A 22151-nucleotide genomic window follows, 5' to 3' on the forward strand; every position below is an offset into this window, starting at 1 on the left:
CAAAACCATTTCCCCTTGTCCTATTCACAGCAGAACATACTAAAGAGTCTGTTCCCTTCTTTTTTACAGCCCCCTCTTAACTGGTGCTTTATTACACTGTCTCGTGCTGAACTCTTAACTTCCTAATTGCAAGCTCTTTGGATTAGGAATTAATGTCTTTAAACACATTTTACAGACTTATACAGTACTGTTTTTTTTCCTCTTTAAGGGTGAGGTTTGTGTTATTTATATTCAGTGCCGATTTTCTCTTGCGTCCTTACTGAACATTATATGTGTTCTCATTGTAGATGACGACACGACCACAAATAATATTCTGATGGCTTTATTAACAGTTATCATAGATATGTATTTTGTACTAAATATAGTATGAGGACTGTACAGTACAAATTTCTGTTCACAGTTCAACATGACAAAATGTCATTACTGAATTCCCATTGGCTACCAAAGTAGAAACAGTAAAAGTACATTAACATTCACATCTTTAGTAAGAAAGATTACCAAAATGTTTCCATATTTGCAAGTTATAGTAACACACGCTAGAAACCTTTAATTACCCATTCAGTCTTATTAGCTTATAAAATATATTACATTTTCTTTAAAAAAAAAAAAAGAAATCTGCATAGTTTATACACGAATTGAAGTGAATATAACATCCCTGCTATATTTGCAGGTGAGAGATGCTAAGCAAAAAGATTACTTTGACCCTCTAACATTCGAAGTACATAAATAGCATAAAAGTGCTAGTATCTGTAAAATGTAATGAAAACTGGAGTATCCCTATTCAGATATGTAAAATGGATTTATATTCTTCTACACATAGCTAACCTCGACAGAGACAACAATGCATTTGGACAAGATGTGGCATTAGAAATATTGCTGCAGAATGGCAGTCATATTTAAATAAAACCACACCATAATACCTGCTGAGCTTTATGGGATTGTCACAGAACCCAGTAAAACATTATAACAAAAGGATGAAGCGCGAGCAGTATCATCTGTTATTTACTGCACAGTGCAGCACTGCTAGTGAAAGGATTTTTTTTTTTAAGACACCTCTTGCAGGATTAATCTGTCTTGTTATCTAAACAGACTTCTCTTAAAGCCATACATGGGATGACCAACTGTTTTATTAAGAGTATTTAGTCGTGTGGTTTATAAAATTTCACAACAGCCCTCAAACCAAAATTTGCTAAATGAGTCAATGAGCCACAGAAGATGTAAATGCGCATTTTCAGCTGAAAGGTGAAAGCCTAAGCACATGTGGCTTCTTTAACATTCCACAGAGACACCCACAGACCCAAGTGAGAAATCCTATAAACAAAGCATTTACATGAAATAGTCTGAAATATCTATATTTAATATTTTAATTTCTGGTGTCCTACAACACAAGGCACGTAGCTAAAGACACTTAAATGTTCTATTCCATCTCCACTGTCTCCAATGTCCACCGTCTCCATCTCCACCATTATCATAAATATTTTCAGGAAAAAGGTACATAGGCAAATTAAAGGATGCCTCTATGGTATTTTAGATTTCTATTAAAAAATAAATTGTGAAAACCTTAAAAGAAAAATAAGAGTATTGGAAAGAAACGTTCCTTTATCATCCTAAATCTCAGGCATTTCAATTTGTTAAGCTAAACACGGAATCTGTTGTCCTTAACCCACTCATGGGTCAATAGGATCTCACCTCTTTCTGCCCCCTCAAACAGCTGAGAATTGTTTTTATCCCAGGACACCACATAGCTGTATGCTTGTATTTGATGCTACAGCAGTTCCACACTGCCCTCTGCCAGTGACAGTTCAACGTCAATGAACCACCACCATTACTACCTGGAGTCTTGCAAATGAGGCCAAGTCTGACTCCCTATGACGTTGCTCACTCCAAAAATAAAAGATAAAAATCCAGTGATAAAGCACAATTTTAAACCAGTTGCTCATTAATAGCAATCTCTTTCCTGCATGTTCATCAGTGTTAGTAACGGAGCAGTCAGACAGAAAGGAACCAATTGGTTTCTTTTTTCAGTTCTGAATGGATCAGTCGAACCCTAGATCCTGAGGATGTGTGGCAACGTAAAGAGCCTAAAGATTTCCTCTATAAAAGGTGCAGAACTGCCCTAGGCATGGTAATCCCCATTCTGCCCTTTGCAGAGCACAGATGTTCCTTAAATGACAGTTTCATATTCACACATGTAAGATTTGCTACACAATTTGAGCAATAGATTGCATTTTATAGCAATCACTATGAACATTTTCTCTAAGACAGATCTCCTCTCTCTCCACTCTCATGGGTACATGAGATCAGCTGGAAACCCCACCACCAAGGAAGCAAATGTGGAAGGCTCCTCACATTCCAGCTGTGCACCTGCAGATGATTTCAGCCTGCTGCTCTTGGACTCCCCACAACGCAGCCCACGTGTTGCTCTCCACAGGTCCTGAGGTACCCACCTGAGGATGGACCTCCAACCTGACTCCTCCTGGAGGACTCTGCAAACCTCCTCCTCACGGCCCTGTTTTCCAGTGGGGCTTTCCAAGACAAAGGAATATCTGATTTTTAACAAGCTTATATGGCACGGAATTGTGTTCACCTCACGCAGGGTGAAGAACAAACACTCAACAGTGTGCTCAAGTCTAGACAAACAGATCCTGTTTTTAGTAGCACAGACAGCTAATAGAGAGAAACCCTCCCTCCTGTGGGAACGTTCCAAGTATGGAACATTGCTAGGATCAGCTGTAGGTTGTCTGAATTCAATTTGCTTGTATTTGAGCAATTGAGTTGTGTTTACTACTGACATGGGAGTTGGTGACACAATGTTTTAATGCAATGGATGCATCCACAAGGGAAGCTCCATCTACTGAGCACTGCAAGAATACCAGAGCAACAGATCAGAGCTGTCAAATGGATGATCTGACATATACTTTTAACCAAACAGATACATGACTCAGTTTATCACAGAAGTGCTTCATTTTTGATGCCATTTTGTCATAAAAATATTGTGAATATTTCAAAATACTGTAGTGTATTAAAGTGGCATTTGCAACAATACATTGGAGCATTTCTGACACGATGATTTCTATTTTCTGGGGTACAGTAAGGAGAAAAAAATTATTTAAAGGAAACATAAGGGAGTGATTACAGAAGGATAGCCTATAACCCTGAAATGAGGTGTGGAAGGTTTCTATTAATATCTTTTAATCCCATGTTATAGGAGAGTACCGTATATGTTCCATCCATTCAGTTGCACAGAAAACAGACATACAGTGTCACACGAGATCTTCATTTAACAAATCCACCAGGGCAGTATGCAGTAAAAACATGGTTGAATACTATGCTATAATACAAAGGACAGATGGCATTGGTTTAGATGCACAGTGTTATGTACAGACCAATTTCTCCTAACTTTTCTTCTTGACTGAGGTGAGTGATACTGTGACTCAATCTTTCTGTAAAGTATATTGCTTAGATTTATTTCTACAGTGTTACCCACTGTCTGGGCAGAGGGGATTTCTAAATCAGGTGTCTTTCTAAAACTGTTGTATTAATCATACTGCAGAAATCAGCAAGGTTGAGGAAGTCCATTCATTGCATTGCTGAGCATAAAATGAGAGTGTGCCTTGTACAGGGCACATAAATAATGTCTCTGCCAAGGATGAGCATTTTGGATACTCAATAACATTTACTAGTTTATCAGTATACACTGGGTTGATTATATGAAGAAACCAACAAAAGCTGTTTGTTTACAAATTCCCTTATTCACAATGGAATACATTAAACACACTCTCTGAAGAAAGGGTTTGCTTAGCATCCCCAGGAGAAAGAAAAACAAAACAAAACAAAACAATTGTTCACATTCTTTAGGTCTGACCCGTGGCAAGGACACAGAAGGGTTAGATAACATCTAGTACTGACCATATGTAAGCTTTTAATGGTATAAACTCCAGAGATTCAGACCAGCTGAACCCGAATTAAAATGCATGTGTAAAAAAAAAATGTTGACAGGAGTCGGGGACAGAAGACACTCAGACTAGCATGTGACGTTTTCTGTGAAGAGTAAGATGGTCCGAACGTGAAAAGCTACGGTCACAGTCTGGGCACTGAAAAGGTTTGATTCCTGTATGCTTGCGGAAATGCCGCGTTAGTTCATCAGAACGAGCAAACTTCCACGTGCATCCCTCCCAAGTGCATTTGTATGGTTTTTCACCTGAAGAAAGAAACAGAGAAACAGGATTTCAAATACAAATAGGTCAATTACTTGACAGGTTTATCCTCTTGCCCTGTCAAGTTTCAGCATGTACTTTTAAGCTTACTCACAAAAAGCCTTCCACCAGCAACAGGCTGGCGGAGTGTGTTCTGCACTGTGCAAAGTTAACAGATAAAAGAATTATTTCCTGCCACAACCTATTCTTGTTTTTGTTTCTCTGCTCCTCTTTCTGCTATATTAGTGCTTGTTTTTCCTCACTACGCCTAGAAGTGTGAAGGCTTAAGCATTTGTTTGAGTATTTTCAAAACCAGGACCTCCTGTGGTAGATTAGTCGGGCAAAGGATTGGTGTTGTCAATCAGCACAGCTGGCAGAAATCTCATAGTTACCATCTCATAGTTACCTCTTACAGTTACCAAAGTATGTATTAACTGGATTTCTGCCACAGGTAGCTCAACTTAAAATCTTTCTTAATAACTCTTTCCTAATATTGGACTCTCATTCTATTTCACAGCAGCCAAATACGTAAAGGTTTGGCTTGTGTAGAGATGTAAGATAGACATGAACTGCTTAATTTCACCTAAAAGCATCTCTCACGTTTGCAAAAATCTTGGCTGTACGTACATAAATACATCCCATCAGTGTGCCACCATAAATCTCTCTGTGGAGAACTGAGGTGGGGATAACACCCACTCAGAAAAGAGCTCTACTGGACCGTGGTTAGCATGTCCACATGAACCAGGTCTGTTTGTATTTGGCACACAGTCCAGACTTTTGCAAACTGGCTACTCCCGTGGAAGTCTCAGTCAAATTTAGCAGTGATGTAAGAGGTGTGGTAGTGCAATGTGAACTGATTTGGTGCTTACAGGGTGTGCAGCATGAGTAATCTGCAAGCAATTGGACAGAAAATGAGCAAAGAGCCAGTGAATGTAAAGCATACAGAATGATCATGCCTTAGCTTACAGTCTCTTCTTATGGCTTTTTCCTGCTACATTTCCTCTTTTGCTCAGCCTGTGATTATATTCAGAATACTGCCAAAACTGTTGTTTTGGTATTTATACCTGGTAAACAGTATAAGTTGAAATCTTAATCTACTGTTTTACCAGAGACTTGATGAAAGAAAAACATAGCAGGGTCAAACCTGTATGGGTTCTTCTGTGAGCCTTCAGATGGGAGCTTTTAGTGTAGACTTTGTTGCAGCCTTCATAATCGCACCGATGTATTCTGCGTTTTCTTTGCGTGTCTGGTGACTCCACTGGCAAAGGTCTCTTCCCTGGCTGAACTATAACTGAAGGGTGATTCCTGTTCAATGTTAAAAACAAAAAACATTTAGCACAGCAAACCTCAATTACTATGATCCATCACAGAGTCCCATACTCACTACTATGCTGTCTCTTGGCAGAAAGAACAGCATTACAGGCATGTCGAAAAATTCAAGAGGCTTCAACAAATTTCGTGCATTCTAGCTGTAATATTTGTAAGCATTCACTTACCTTGTGGCACAACTTAGCCATTTCTACTAGCTTTTTTTAAACTTAGAAAGGAAAAAACCTCTCAAACTCCAGGCTTTCAGAAAAACCCAGGGTTTTTAATCTGTGAGTTCATAGTGAACTTCTGTTTATTTATTTGCAGTTTTTCTTTTGCCTTAAAACACAGCTAATTGGCCTGTAATTGGAAACAGCTATTCCATACGATTAAAGGAATTGTATCTCCAGGCTTTCAAAGCAGAACTCAATCTTTATTGTTCCAGCCACTCCTTCACAGAGTAATTAAGAATTTCCTGTTTGGTGCTGGCAGGAGGGTGCGGCCTCCCTGTACCACTGACGTCAATTCCTAAAAGCAGAGTTTAGCCTGGGTGACACACCCACAGGATGTCTGAAGTTAGCTCTCCACCTTCATAAACATCACTTTTTGCTTTGAAGCCCACAGGTACAAGGCAGGTAAGACATGGGGCGAGGGTCTACAGACCTCTATAAGAAATATAATATAAACATTTGTGCCTCCAAAAACACACCAAGATTCCTAAAAGATGTAATACACTCATAAACTACTGATATTCAGGTTCTAACAACAAGCTGACTGCAGAATTGGGCAGAACCTTGATTCTTTCTTCCATGTTAACGCTAGAAAAGGAGGTGACAGAACTGCAAGCAGCATTACAAATCTTGCAACCTCACAAAGCTGCATTTTCCAGCCGATCACCAGATCTACATTGATACTTCTGATGTATTTTTTAGCCTGTAGCTGAAACTTAATACATAACGTGCAGATATTAGTGCTCCCTGTGGTAAGACCAGCTCCTCCATCTGATACAGAGAAGCTTTCTACACTTCCACTCCTTTCTCTGTGACTGTGTTTCAAATTTCTTTACCAACTGATTTGTATTAAAAATCACTATTTGAGGAGTCTTTGATACTTCAACCAAGTTCTTCTAGGGCTTGTTTTTCAGAAACGCAGCATGACTGCTTCTCACAGCAAAGCTACAGTCATGTACAGGTCCTTTGGTAAAAGATAAAAAAGAAGAAGACATCTGGCACAGCAAAGAAAATTTTGTGCATAATTGAACAAGAGAAGTAGTTTCTATTAATCTCCACAAAAGCAAGGTGGAAATTACTGATGTGAGAAAAATTTCACTCCGGTATTCTTCTGTTATTAGAGCTACCAGCTTCAGACTGGGAGCCAAATTCTGCTCCATGGGTGTTTCTGCTACTGCTGATTGACGTACTCTTCAAGTACACAATAAATCTAGCTAAAAATACTGTAATGGCAGGAAACCCCAGGCGATGATTTTAGACGCGGATGTACATACTCTTAAATAAGAAAGGCAGGTTTCCAGCTTCTAATGACAAGCTTCTCTAAAGCAATGCTCAGTTTTAATGCTACTGCACACCAGTCTTTCTGGATAATCTCTGGCTTAGCACAGCAAGTAGACTTGGTTTTGGCCATGGTAACAGCTGGAAAAATGGAGCAAAAGGCACTGACTGTATGTTGTTTGTGTTCATGACCTAAGAGTACATAAATAAAACAGTGAATATCCGTCTCTGTCTCATTTTCCCTTTGGAGGAAAGGAGGCTGCCAAGACTACAGAATGTTAACAATATTCAGATGGGGGGAGGGGCACTTTAAAAATTGGTTAATATGGTGTCAAAAATCAGAGGTAAAAACTAAACAACTGTCAATAATAAATCACAGCCCCTTCTTCAATTTCTTCTTATGCAAGATAGAAATCCATGCAATTCTCATCAGGTAAGCATCATTATTTAACAGTTACCTTCCAAAAATCATTACACGATTGCAGCATGATTTTCTCTTCTTTACCAGCAGATCACAGTGCACTGGAAACGTAAGTTAGACTTCAATACTTATGCTTGCAAGAAAATACAACTAATCAGGCTTCTTATACTTGTCAGAGATTTTTTTACTTTAAGTTTTATTTTGGAAACAATTGTACACTTGCTTCACTTATCAGATGTGCTGGCAAGTCTTGCAATATCTACAGAAATGCCAGCAAAATTATGTACGTAATTCATCTGCCTAAAACTGATGTTAATTTAAAATCTTTCTTTCTTTTTAAAATCTTAAAAGTGAAACTGAGAGCCTCCTAAGTCTCTTTAATGTAACCTACCTCTGTCTGATTAGTATACTTTGGACAGCTGGAATCCAAGAAAAATGATAAGAAATTGTGTAATTACATCTCATAATGCAGAGAGTGGCTGATGATGCTGTGAGACAACAGCAAATTTCACTGACGTTTAAGTCTCATCTTTTAACTTGAATGATTTGTCTATTTTTTCAAATAGTAAAAAGCTAAAGACTATGACTGCTGTAGATGCTGCAGAATTTGAACTTGAAAGAGCTGAGCAAGAACTGCAGCTCTGCAGACTGCTGGGAAAACAACGGAAGTCATTGCAACATAAGGACTGTGTCTCCATAAATAGAATGCTCCTGCATGGTCAAGCAGAGAAGATGCTTAGGAACAACGCAACAGGTAATGTACCAATGCTGCCTACCCTTCAAATCAAATGTTATACTCTTTGCTCAGCGGATGGATTTCCTGTGGAAACTGGTCTCACTGGGAAATAATTAATGCAAATCACTAATGCAGGTGACAAGTCTACAGAAGTCTCAGCCCGAGAGGAAGGGTGTGTTGTAAGCCAGCAACAGCCCTTGCTGGTCTGCTCTTGTTAAGAGGCCTAACAAGAGACAAAGGTGAAGCACAGTGTTCGGTTGCCCTAACCCTGCAGAAGTTAGGTCCAAGTACAGACAGACCTGGCTGCTGTGTGTGGAAAGCTCTTAGGGAAGTTAAATATCCATCTGGTAAACATGGATATTTACAATTTTCTTGTAATAGAACAAAAAAACTTACTTTTAAATAAATAGCATACTGTCTACAAAAGCTAGCTGGCAACCAGCTCACTGCACCCAAAATGCCACATCATAGACAGCATGCAAGCCCAGAGCCGTGCCTGCTGAAGGGTGAGCCAGGACTTGGACAGTCCCATGGTTTTAGTAAGCTGGCAGAATTCTCCAAAGGGAAACAGTAGATGGAAACATAGCCATGGTCCATCAGGTTCTGCCTGAGAATCTTTTAACATTTCCATCAAAAAGTTTCTGTCCCAGACCTCATTTCTTCCGCCTAGCCCCTGCTCTGCCTTCTGCTCTCTTAAACCTGGACATATCTGCACTGGTCTCAGTAACAGTTGTTATCAGTACTTCCCTGGAAACAAGTGGCTGAGGGGGAACAGAGAGACCTTCAGGAACTACTTAAACTGCGAATCTCAAACCACTGGCCTCAGTGAACATGGAATTTCAGTGGGTATACAAAGAACTTGTATGCCTGAGGGTTTTCTTTCCACTGAGTTGCCAACATTTTTTAGAAGACAAAGAGGTCCACCAAGAAAGTCACAGGATTATTTTTAAAGAAGGGTATTTTAGATAGTATAAATACAGAGATCAGTATGAAATGTCTTTGAAATATTTTTCTAGTTTGTTGCTGGTTTTACACAAAGATATCACTAGCTTTTCGCAGTTCCACATCCAGTGAATTGCAGGATTGGAACCAACATTAATTTAGAAATGTGGTTGCTACGTAGAAATACACATCTGTGTATGATGAAAGAGAACGAAAGTTGAAACTGCATCTCACAATGGCAGCTGGGGAGAAAGTTTTTCAAGATTTTATTATAAACACAGCAACTTTCTATCTCGTTTCTTAAAATTAGTTAAATACTGCACTGAACTGCATTTTGTTACTTTGCTGATTTGGGAACTACTGTTAAATTACTTACTCTTGCAGCATTACTTCCTGGGGAGACAATGAGGTCATTGGAGGTGACATTCGTTCAGAATAGAAGTCAGTCTTTGCTGGTTCGCTTCCCGGTTCTACTTTAATTGCTTTCTTCAGTACTGGCTTCTCGAAGGACTCAATAACAGGCACTGTGTGGGGGAAGGTCAGAGATGGAAAACAACGTATCAAAAATATGAAGAGCCACATAAACAAAAGATACACCTAAGAATCTGTAGTTAATATTCTAACTGGAAGGTTTCGTATTTTTGTCCTGATGAACTATGACGAAAAGAATTTCAATTCACTTTTTCATCAGTTCAAATCTCAGTAGATCTACCATGACAAACAACTTTTACGCAGGTTTAAAGTGCAACTGAATGCAACCTTGCTAAGTTTTGTGAAATATTTGCATAGTGAATTAGATGTTTGTGTATTTTAGAAAATGGATATATAGTCATTTTCCCAGTACGAGAGGACAAAAACCACAACTCTGACAGCACCAACCTTGCATGCTGCTTGGACTTTCCATCTCATCTGTAAGGACTGTAGATACCATGATGGGCTGCTGGAGATGGGGAGCATACATGAAAGGAACTGGCTGGACAACAACAGGCTGAATGACCGGGAGTATTCCAGGGCTTCTCAGTCCATGGCGGGAAAGAGCAGCAGCCATTACAGGAGGGATGGTTATAGGCATGGATAACGGCTGTACTCCTGGGGGTGACGGTGTGAATTTACTGATGGGAGAGCTGGGTGAGGACAGAGTCAATCCAGGGGAAGTTCTCCTATGCACAGTCTGAAATTTTAAAGGGGAAGGAGAACTGCCAGCCGAAGGCGGTGAGCTTCGCTTGTTCACCGTAAGGTCTACTGGCTCCATCTGGATTCCATTCGACAGTCCGTCAGGGTTTGAGTAGAATTTGTTGTGCAACATGCTTGGTGCAGAATAAATGACGCTGTATTTGTTTGGCTTCATTTGGTCCATGTAATTGGATGGGTATGACTGTCAGAAAAAGCAGAAAAAAATAAAGAAAAACAAATAATGAACCAACACGCATAAAATTACTGCTGAAAAAGAACAATGGCTAATAAACTGAGGCAAGATGAAGGTTTTCAGAAAGCATTTCAATATATTTTCTAAACAAAAGTGGATGAAATAAAACATCAGATTTCACTCAAAGGAAGCTACTCACATACCAATTCACTGTTTCAGAAGCAACGCGGATGATGAAAACAGATCCTCAAAGCTTATTCAACAACTTTTTCCTCCATGAAAACCTGCTTTTGATGAACTATTCCTGCTGCTGGTAGTCAGCAGTGGTAGGCAGCAGTTCTCTTCAGAGGAGCATTTAAAATCCAAAGCTAATCCTAACCTGCATAATAATCTCCACACTTCAGTAAAAATAATCTTTGTAGACCACAAGGTATTAACATTCATTGCAGAATACAGTATTATTAAACAACTATCCAGATCAACTTTACATTTTAAAAGTGTTTAAAACTGTGGGTGTTTACTAAATGATATGAGTATAACAGATGGATGTAACTTTTCAAAACATTTTTTCTTAGAGAGAAAACTTCTAGTAGTATGTCTCTCTGTTTGCCTCTGTTTCCCTTGTAAAGGACATTTATCTGATTGTAACTGTCAATGTTAACCACAAGTATTATTGCAAAATGACACCAATGTGTTTTTTTCTTTCCAGTTGTTTTTTGAAACAGTGAGTAAATTTTTTCCTGCTGCATTCATATACTGTGATGAGAATCAACAAAACTGATTCCACAAAATACCCGTAACTAACACTATCTTCAAATAAAACAGCACAAATAAATTGATCTACAAACAGTACATACTGCATCAAAAATGTTGAAACTATTTAATTCATCTTTTTATGACTTACAAATTCAATTTATGTATGTGTTCATCTCTCCTGGTAACTGGCTCTGCAGAATTCTATAAAAATGCCATTACTGCACACAACGCTGGGTAAAAAACAAGCTCTGCGGGTAGGCCACCACTACTGAGTCAAACAACACTGAATTTATTTGAATTCTAAAAGATGAAGACCACTGAATATTGATAGGATTAAAACTTGATAATATTTAGTGTCAAGCAACTATTGATCAAGTTATGAGCACAGGCAAAAAATACCATTCTAAATGGATAAATGACCACAAATACTTCTGTTAAAATTACAGCTGTTGGTTCACAGTTCAAAGTCTACTCTGCTTCAGAGAGCTGTGTAAGTTTTCAACCACTGTACATCAGTATATTTACAGCTCTGCAAGTTTGTCAGAGATGATCACATAGGAACATTCACTTTGTTTTATAAGGCACATCCATGTTCAGGTGAATGTGCACTTTCATTCCACCGAAGTGCTCTTATATTTCAGTAACAGCTGCCTGAAAATAACAAACTCCTGTGTCTTACAGAGCTCTGTGTACCACAGCACGCATGAATTCAAGCACAATGGAGCCTTACAGACCTTGCACAAGTGCACTCCTCTGAACCCTACAGCTTAGAAAGTTGCAAGAATACTAGAAAGGAAAAAGACTGTGTCATCTAAATCTTCAGGAATGTTTCTGGTCACTCAACGAATTAAAGAACAAAGCATTTCTAAGCTGTAACCTTACTGGTTAACCAGTCAACCTCTTTCAGTTCTTTAACTAACACTAAACGTGTGTTGAAAAGTAACCAAACCATTAAAGTATTGTGCAGAGACCTGTAAACTGGAAAGGTTAAGTAAAATACATTTAAGCAAGGAAGAAATACTTTCGAAGAATTGGGGTGAAGACAACTATATTTTAAAAGGCACTATTTTAGGGACTTGGCATTATCCTGCATGCCTTGCATTATTTTCCATAGGAAGTTTCCATTGTTGTCATTAATCTGGCACAGATTTAACATCAGCTATTTCTTGTGGCAGCTTGGGGAAGCTGAATCATTTTTCTAAACTTTTCTTCTGCAGAGGTTTTAACCATCATCTTTCTACCTGAAGAGTATATAAAGTTGTGATAAAAGAATGTGATGCAACACATTATTTTTGTTATTATTATAAAAATATTATTGTTATTACAATATTATTTTATTACTTTTGTTGTAAATGTACAACAATAGATAACAGATGTCATAAACTAAAGAAGCAGAAAGATGTGTCTTGTACATCCAAAAACAAAAGAAAAAAAGAATTTACTGAATTGATTTGTTCACATAATTATTTACAGTACGTGTATGTGCTGTGTACAAAAACGGTGCTGGCTACAGAAAAGGTGAAAAAGACAAGAAGACTACTTGAACAACCAAAAGTGGTACTTCTGTTGTCAGTCACAGCCTACTTGGAATGCACTTTTGCTTCACTATCAATGAAGCATAGTTATAATACTGTTAGTTTGGGGTAGGTCACACTCAGATCCATCTTCTTGCTGGCCTTAAAGTTAAGCTTCCTGTGTCTTCTAGCAAAACAAAGCTGCAGTTTCCATCTCCTTGGGACTCAGCAATTGCCTTTAGATTTGTTCAGACTTGGTTGGTCACTTTCTTTGCCAGGGAAGTAAATCCCTCTGGGGATATGGGATGGGAGATTAAGAAAGATTTCACAGTTTCCTTCTGTAAACTGCGAGCATTAACAACAGCAAACAAGAAAAGCCTGACTACAACTGCGTTCTTTTCAAAATGTCACCAGCTGCAGTAACCAGGAGTGTATTTAATGCACAGCAAGAGCAGTCTTTTCTCACCAATCCTAGAACTTCCCCCTGGGACCACAGCTTGTTCTGGATGAATGTAAAAGCTGTAATGAATGACTCTGTTTAACCACAGCCCAGAGCAGAACCTGCCTGGCTAAAGCTGCACAGACAGCATCGCTGAAGTCAGCAGATCAAATGACAATTACACAGCAAGGAGAACAGTTAACCCTGTCTTAATCAGACTTTGTAGGAATGTCCTAAAGCATTTATGAAGGGCAGGAAAGGGGAGAGAAGGGAAAGAGACTTCTGTCTCTCTCCACCCATGAGCACTGCCTGGTGTGCTGTGTTCATCACTCACCACCACCAAGCTCACATTCCTATCAGATCCTGACCAAATCTGCAACAGCACAAAGTATCTTATATTGAAAATATGAAACACTTAGTATCCACGTGAATTATTCTTGTGGAACAATCTAAAACTAGGTATTATTGCTCAGTCTGCCCAAAATATTTAAGCTGACAGATTTCAATACATTTTCCTTGGATTTCTACTGTAATTAAGAGCACATGTCCTTCAGCCTGACTTGGATTAAGAAAACCCAACAAATTCTCACTTCCCTATAAATGCTGCTGTTATTAAAAGTCTCTGCACAAAACTGTATATTACTATTAAGATGCACAGTAGTAATTCAAGGTGTATTCCTTTACAGTCTCTATACAGGTCTTTTTGAAGTATGATATGATCACTTTCCCTCTTGGACCTCACTAAGCAGTCCATTTCCCTATTGTTGCTGTTTGTTCAAAACAATAAAGCATCTAGCACTCAACTTACAAAGAAACTGCAAAATAAGTTACAGCAATTCCTAATATTCTTGAGTTGTCATTCAAAAATATCCTTATGTTCATCCAATCAAATTAGCAATTCCAAAAAGAGAAGTCAAGTTCCTCTTGACAACCTATTCAGAAAAAAAAAAGATCAGCTGAACACAATGAAAGCACTCATCACTCCCCGGAAGATTGCTGCTTCCACAAGGTGACATTATGAAGCACTAGCCTAACAGAATTTGCTAAACTCTTATTAAACTGCCATTTGAAACACTGTATAGGATAACAAATCCTATGTTTTACAAACTACATAACCCTATGAATTTAACTGTAATCTTGCTAGACTCTTACAAAACCAGGAACAGATGAAGAACCTGCTTACACCCTTACACAAGTTGTCAAATTGGTATCATAGATGAGGAAAAACAAGATCTAATCCAAACAGTAGCTAATACATGAAGAAGCACACTAGCAGACTAGTTACACGCATTATCTTAAGACCTCAGTCCTTCATGTTGCACATAGCACTTTGCCTTAAAAAAGAATGAAATGTGTTTTTTTTGACTGATGGAGGGACAGAAAAAAAACCTGTTTCTTTCAATTCAAGTATGTTATACACAAAAAGTGACTTCTTTCACTAAACGATTACAGGTACTTATCCAAATGCTTAAAAAATCCTCAGAGAAAACATTTAGGTACGATTCAGATAAATGCCACTATTTCTTTAAGAACTATCATAAAATCTGTTTGGTAATTCAATTCAATAAGCAGTACAGGCTGTTGGTAGAGTGATGAAATAGTGTGGGTGCGAGCTTCAGCCATTTGAGAAGCATAGTTAATCCTTTCAGCCACACGCCCTGAAATACAGTGGTGCCAAAGCTATAATTTGTTTCCCTCTCCCACCCCAACTAATGGAACTTTTTAAAGGCAGCTTTTATACCCACAGACAGTGTATGTTCGGATAAAATACCCACAGAAGGTTTCATTGAGTTTGACCTCTAACAATACTATCAGAATGACAGACAGAATAGAAATATATCCTGATTTTAAATCTACACGTTATATCAACCCACAGTAAACTGGACCCTGTGTTCCAGAAACAAAACTACCACTGCTGTAACAGTTTGTCTTCCCTTCTACCTCCTCAAATGAAGTTCAACAACACTCACATACTTGGGAATGCCTGTCCTACGTTTCCTACCTGCCTCACCTTTAAAGGTGCTTCCAGAGCAGTTTCTGCTGGGCTGGAAGGCTCAGAGGAAGCTGCACAACCAAATAGCACCAGGGAAGCCAGAAGGGCCTCAAGGGCTTGTGGCTCAGCAGCCTGTGAGCCTACAGGAGTTGAAACAAACACTCCTCAGCCTGAGGAAGAACTGAGCGATCTGCATGAGGGAACCCACACCCAAACAATTTCCTTTTGTTTCAGGTAACTTTCATGATCCCTCTTTTCCTACTTTCATTTTGCATTATGCATTATTGCATTATGCAGTAACTAAGAGGAAGATATATATATTTGGAAAACATTCGCCACAGCAGAACCTTTGCTGGGAAATGAAGGCAGATGTGTACAGAAGAACAGCACAAGGTATCTCCAAGGATTTTGTCACTTATTTATTAACATTTTTATTGCAGAAGTGGCCCACTTTCTGCCTTTGATAGATACCACAGAACATCCTTAGATAATCATGGAGAATCATCACTGATCTGAACAAGGACATGCAATAACTGTGTGATCAAAGTCACAGATCAACTGGTCAATACTAAGGCTCTTTCTTGACCCAAATATTTGGAATTCGTCAATACATTTACACCCAGTAGGCCAACTATTTGTCTATCATTGCTTAAAAGTAAATAAATCCCATGAAGGTCAAACTTGAAATTTAAAATACGTATAAATTTAACTCTCAGAAAGTGTCGTTAGCAGCACCGAAGAAATTAAGAGTGCTCCCAGATGCACTCAATTTGTTGGCGATTATTCTACATTTTACATAAAAAGTAAGCAAACCACATACTGAGAGATGCCACTTAAAGAATGAATTTAACACACTGTAATTTATGTATACTGACTTCTCACTGTTAATTGATCAGCCTTTCTAAGGTGCGGCTTCATATCACACTTAATCTGATCTTATTGCAGGCTGCTGATGAAAGGATAGGTCCGATTCCCTCCTCTCTCTCCTCACTCTAGCACTGAGCAGCTACAGAGTGAATCTGATTTGACCACAAGAAGGATATCTTTGGTGGGTTAGCAATTCTAACCATTCAATGGGCTGGATCCACACAATGGGTTCACATCGTACAAAAACGACAGTGGGCTGCAGAGGAGGAAGAAAAACCATAATCTTCCCTTTCAGCATGCAGTTGAATAGGTGAAATCCAGATGAAACTGCTTCCTAATGTCCTATTTCCCTGGCAACCTAAATCATCACAGTTCCCTGTGTGTCTTCTCAGCTATGCTTTCCTCCTGCTCTTGCTTATTTATGCTGAGCTGGTGCAATACACCAAGCTAATGGAAAATTTTAACAAAAAGCCGGGTCTCCCTTTCTTTTCCCCCATTTCTCCACTGCTCTTTTTCTCATCTGATCACATGGTAAGAGAGAGAATTAATCCACTTTACCCAGGAAAGAAGCCTTTTTTTTTTTTTGGTAAGGATTTTTCTGTTGGTTAAAGCACTGAGTTACTCCCTGGCATGTGTGGTCAAGACCAGAAGAGAAACAGAGAAGGGCATGGTGAGAAACTGCTCATTTAGTTCAAAGGTGTAACACTGACACCACAGGTTCTTGCCAATTCATTCTGAAGTCTGGCAGCTTAATTTCAATCCGCTTCCATCAGCAGAATGACCTGAAGTGATTATATTAGCACTGTGTGGGTGAGGAGTTCTTGGATGTTCTCTCCTTTGCTCTGTGGATGGGAACACCAGCAGAAGTTAAGGCAGAGGTCATTTAGGGGCAATAAATTCATGAAGCGTAGTAAAAATGTGAACCCAGTTGACCTAAAATCAAAATACAGTTTTACAGCTTTTTGTAGGGTAGTACAAAGCCTAGAAAAATCCTGGTTTAAATATACAGATGGGAAAACTATAGAATCATTACAATGGCTAGAATATCTTAAAAGTCTTACCACTGAGATGGGATCCATGGCTTCTTGCTTGATAGGGACTGGATCAAACATGAGCATCTTCTTTATTCACCTCTTCTGATGCCTGTGATGTCCTGGCCTACACAGGGAAGACAATGTGTTAGAAAGCTGCAGGAAAGACCCAGTTCAGCTTTTTGAATTGAAGACAACTTAATGTTTTGCAAGATAAACATCTGTATTTATTCATCTCTAGCATAACTTCTTGAATATCTGACAAAGCTTCATTTAAAATATTTGTTAGGTTTATTCTTTCCCAATTGCCGTTAAAAAAAAAGGGACATCTGCTCACATTAATGAAAGTTAATGCAAAATTTTGTTGTTCATGTCAGCGTATCAACTTTCATTCTCATCTTTCATTATTTGTCAATGTATAAATGCATCACAGTTTATACCATGCATTTCTCATGATCATTATAGCTTCAGATTAATCTTGTACAGTTGGTAACATACTGAACTGATTCTGAAGTGGATCTCTTTCCTAAGAGTCCTGACAGAAAAGCCAAAATCGGTGCAGTGACACCGAAATCAATGCAAAAGAAAGAAGATGAAACATCAGGACTAATTTGGAGACGTATATTCCAAATGCTGCAATGACTTAACATCATACTTAATATCTAAGTTATTTTCCTACAATAATGAATTTACTGACAATTCAACAATCGTTGGTTGCACTCTGTGCAGTTTTGGTTGTTGGTTTTTTTTCTACAGTGTGTTCAACCTTTTCCAATTCTACTTTATCTCAAACTGGTTGAAAAAGAAGCATTTAGCACACAGCATATCACCACGTAACTACCAGATTACATATCTTTCGTGGTCAGCTTGGAAAGACACCATGCAGAAAAGGAGGAGACACCTCTTCTGGAATGGGCCACAAAGGATACAGAGTAAAACCAAGAGAAGCAAAGCTATGTTGTTCTCAGAGAGATTCAGATGTTGGCAAGCTTTTACATACTACTTCCACAACTGACATTACAGCAGCAAGTTCTTGCCCTCCAAGGAAGTGCTCTGATTCTCTAAGACGTTGAGGATAAAAAACTTACACAAACTTACTTTTGACCAGTAGATGGCACTGGAAATAAACGAATACAGCCAGACAGCCTCATCCAATTTCACCCCAAGGAAATAGGTTAAAGGCCAGACAATAGATAGGGAGTTTTGGCTGGAAAATTTTCCCAGAAATTTAAATGAAATGCTAAGGTGTTCCTGCTTCAAATTAAAATCATTCTAACAAGTCTACACTAATGAACAATCTTGCAATTAACCATTACTTGTGTTTATAGGTAAGAAATTGGTAATTGCTTCCAGAGAAAGACGACATGAACTGTTGCAAGTCTATAATTAATTATCCAGTGTATGAGTAAAAGTTGAAGGCATTTAGAAAAATATTACAACAGTGTACTTTTTTAATAATAGAAACAAATCAGGGTCAAATGTAAATAAAAGCATCTTCATGAATTTTCCTACTAGAGACAAAGGCCCAATAGAACCAAACTACAGCTCAAAACAGCAGCTCAATGCAATTTCCAGTTTAAACCTAGATTGTAGTTGTGTAAAATGGCCCTATTTGCTAAAAGTTGTGATAATTTTGTAAACTCTTTAACCTTGCTTGTGAGGTTATCAACTGTCCTAGTTTTCACTGTATGGTCACCCTTCCCAGGTATTTAATATTTCACATAGCTAGAACTCATGCATACCCAAGCATCACTCACACCTATACACACAGATACATAAGCATCATGAAAACATTAAAAAGCAGTACTTATAGAGATAAGGAAAGTTTACAGTAAAACTTTCAGTTTTCTGTTTAAACAGTGACAAAACAATTTATACTTCAGGAAGAGAGGAAGGAAGCAAAAAATAAAGGCACAAAAGAGAACGAATAAGTACATGAGAGAAAAGTAAGAAAGAAAAGGTTAGTTGGTTCTAAGTAAGCAGTCATGCTCTGATGTTCCCAGACTATTCTTTTTTAATACTGGATTTTCTTCAACTTAGAGAGTTAATCCTTTTCTCCTTTTACTTCAAGACAGTGCACGAAGACATTTATTTCACTTCATGCTACTATCCGAGTGTTCCTTGAGAGGGCTCTAAATTACTGTGCAAGAATTACAGTGACGCTGGCAATAGAAAGTGCACTGCACTGAGTGAAAGTGGAAAGTAATTCTCAATCTTTCTCCGATGCAGTCATCTAAGAAGGGTAGAGGAAAAGATTATTTCTACTGCTGCATCATAGTCCAGAAATTGAATACTCCTTTATCACATTTTACCCTTATAAGAGGTTGGTTTTCCTTCCCATTTGTTAGTAGGCAGAAACCAATTTTCAAGAAAGGAAAAATCTATGAACATGTAACTCTCGGTCTTCTTTGTCGAGATTAGTAAGTTTGATGCTTATTTTGTGGTAATTGATAGAGCAGCTGGAAAGTTAATATAAATCAGCTTTAAATCTCTCATTTACAACATAGCTCAGACTGCAAATAACTCATGAACTAATTATCTCTGCATTTAAAAATAATGCTCAAAATCAATTGCTTGGACTACATTCACAACGAAGCATGTGCATGTAATGCATACACTCGTACACACACAGATACAGCATGTTCCTTCAAATACCAAGCATCAATAGTTTTTCTTAGACTATTTGTAAAATCATGCTTATTAAATCAAAACCTTCCAGTCTCTATCCCTAAACAGTTGAGAAGGGAGCACTAGAGAAGGTAAACAGTCTTGACTGTTTCTGTTGCAGAGGAAAAACAGTTGGGTTCTACTTTATACACTGTTTTCATAACCTATTTGTTTGAAAGCCCACAAAATGTTTAGTAAATAAAGCTAGCTTCTGGAAATTCAAAATACTACCTATCCCTTGATTCTATCCCTGAAAAAAAAAAAGAATAAGGAAACACCAACAAGTTCATATTAAGTGCATTAAAAAATAAGAGTTCTTGACATTCACATATTAGACAATTATTTTACATTAATAGGGTATTTTCACATGGGCTGAAAGAATTTAAAATGTATGTAATCTGAAACTAAATAATTAACTGCAATCTGGTAGGCAAACATTCCACCCTCTCTTTTTTTCACTCTCCTTCTCTTTTTCTGCTAACAAGCCACCCAGTTTTACTTTCTTGCCTCCTCCCATTCACTCCACCCTGTGGATCTCTGCCAAGTCAGCCCAACTTGTCCAAACAGGACATGGCTTCTGATAAGATTTTGCTCACGCCCTGTACCTCGGAAAGACAAATGAAGCAACTGGGTTTTGTATGCAAATAAGGACAGGTGCAAGGTAAAGTCCAGGCAAAAACCCTCAGTATTTTCCAGTGTTAACAGCAAACTGGAAAAAATCACAGACTCTGCCTTTATGATCCAGTATGCATCAAAGTATTCCTTCCATAAAGGAAGTTCATCATCCGGACAGTTCATGTCCCTGTTCGGACTTTTTGATAGTAACTTCTCAATTGCTAAGGATTATCGTTTCAGAGACATCATTAGGAGTGAATGAGAACTTAAAGTTAGTGAAGATTCATACAGATCATTTACTGTGGACAAGAGCCAAGTGGCTCAAGAAAGCACCCAGACTGCACATCTGCACTGCACAACAGCTGCCAGAGCAACCCCTGCTGTTGCACGTCTACCTCCAAAATCCACCAGCTCCTGCAGATCTGCTATGAAAGGAAACAGTGGAGAGGAGGCCAGTTCTGACACTGCACTAAAAATCCTCTGTGGCATAGAGCATTTGCTCTCACAAAATACCTAGAAGAGCAGTCAGTGACTTGACGGATACTACGGGAGTAGTGACCAGAACTTTTGCCTCTCTTCATTTTTCACTCTGTGTAAAACTACACGTGGAGTTTGCTTTCTCAATCCTTCTGCCTGGAGAAGAAAGGAATGCTGTCTTGTGGTACAGCGAGGCTTTGTCTAGAAGCATCAAGGTACTACTGTTATTGTTGGTATAATTACAGAATAATGTAATATTATCTGCTGAATTACTGCTAAATGAGTGCCTTCCCTGGAGACACTGCAGCTTTTTCAGTACAACTGGTATCCCTGGTGTACACGGCTCTTTGGTCCAGGTCCTTTGGGACTTAAAGCTGTGCGCTTCTGTGAGCCCCAAGTCAAACTTCCCCTGCTATTAAGGAGAAGTGACAGTAGCAGAAGGCCCTCAACTGATGAAATCCAAAGGGAGGGGAGGTTTCCTGAAGCAGGGTGAAAATCCCTTCAATTGTAATCTGGAACACAGTTTGACAGAGAAAAGACACAGCATCTGAGAGCAGTTTTCCAGACCTAGTAAAAAGATTTGCTCTCAGAAATTTGGTTTGAGTTTTGGGTGGTCCTTTGTGGAGCCACAAGTTGGACTTGATGACCTTTCAGGGACCCTTCCAGCTGAAGTTAGTCTACAATTCTGTTTGCACTGACAGCACCAGTTGCACACCAAGACCTGAGTCAACAAAAAAAGAAAGTATTCCTGTAGTTCCATTAACTTTAATGGGAAGTAACCAAGTGCTGAACTGTGCTGGGCCTCAAAATAGCAGCAGGCCAAGAACCTCCCCAGCACTGCACAGCAGAGCAGAGCAGTCAGACCCAGCCCAAATCAGGAAGGCACAGAGGCTCAGTAACGGTGCAGGGGGAAGGGAGCAGCACAGCTGGCCCACGAGGAACAGCTGGGGGGAATTCATGAGAAACTAGCACACCAAGGAAATGTTTTACTGATGGGCAGTTCCCTGGGTTTGCTTATTCACTGAATTTCCTCTGGGAAATGGTAGTAACTGCTGGAAAAGCCAGTATATTGTGTGAGAAGAAGGAGGTACCTAGATAAAAATTTTCTACTGAATGTTTTACTTGTTAGGCATGAAAGAGACAGTAGGATCAACAGTAATGTTCTGCTTAGATTTCATTAAGTTGTGCAACCTAAAAATAAACATAAACCTCTCCAAAAATGCCATGAACTGATACATAGCACTCTAGTGCTTCCAACCTACTTCATTCTAAGATTAATATGCCTTTAAGCCAGATGCTTCAATTATTTTAATAA

The 22151-nt window shown here is 38.7% G+C and overlaps 1 protein-coding gene across 1 annotated transcript in view; it reads right to left on the reverse strand.

Moving 5' to 3' along the window:
* Positions 1-1082: 1082 nt before the first annotated feature.
* The window catches only part of KLF3 (Kruppel like factor 3), a 25956-nt gene continuing 4887 nt past the window's right edge, over positions 1083-22151 (reverse strand). Inside the window, exons 3-7 of the mRNA XM_010710289.3 lie at positions 17108-17204; positions 9991-10486; positions 9488-9635; positions 5341-5501; positions 1083-4201 (exon numbers count right to left, since the gene is read on the reverse strand). Coding sequence (XP_010708591.1) covers positions 4020-4201; positions 5341-5501; positions 9488-9635; positions 9991-10486; positions 17108-17164 — 1044 coding nt within the window. The 5' untranslated portion in view covers positions 17165-17204 and the 3' untranslated portion in view covers positions 1083-4019. The remainder of the gene's footprint in view (positions 4202-5340; positions 5502-9487; positions 9636-9990; positions 10487-17107; positions 17205-22151) is intronic.

Source organism: Meleagris gallopavo, chromosome 4, assembly GCF_000146605.3.
Source record: "Meleagris gallopavo isolate NT-WF06-2002-E0010 breed Aviagen turkey brand Nicholas breeding stock chromosome 4, Turkey_5.1, whole genome shotgun sequence".
NCBI lineage: Eukaryota > Metazoa > Chordata > Aves > Galliformes > Phasianidae > Meleagris > Meleagris gallopavo.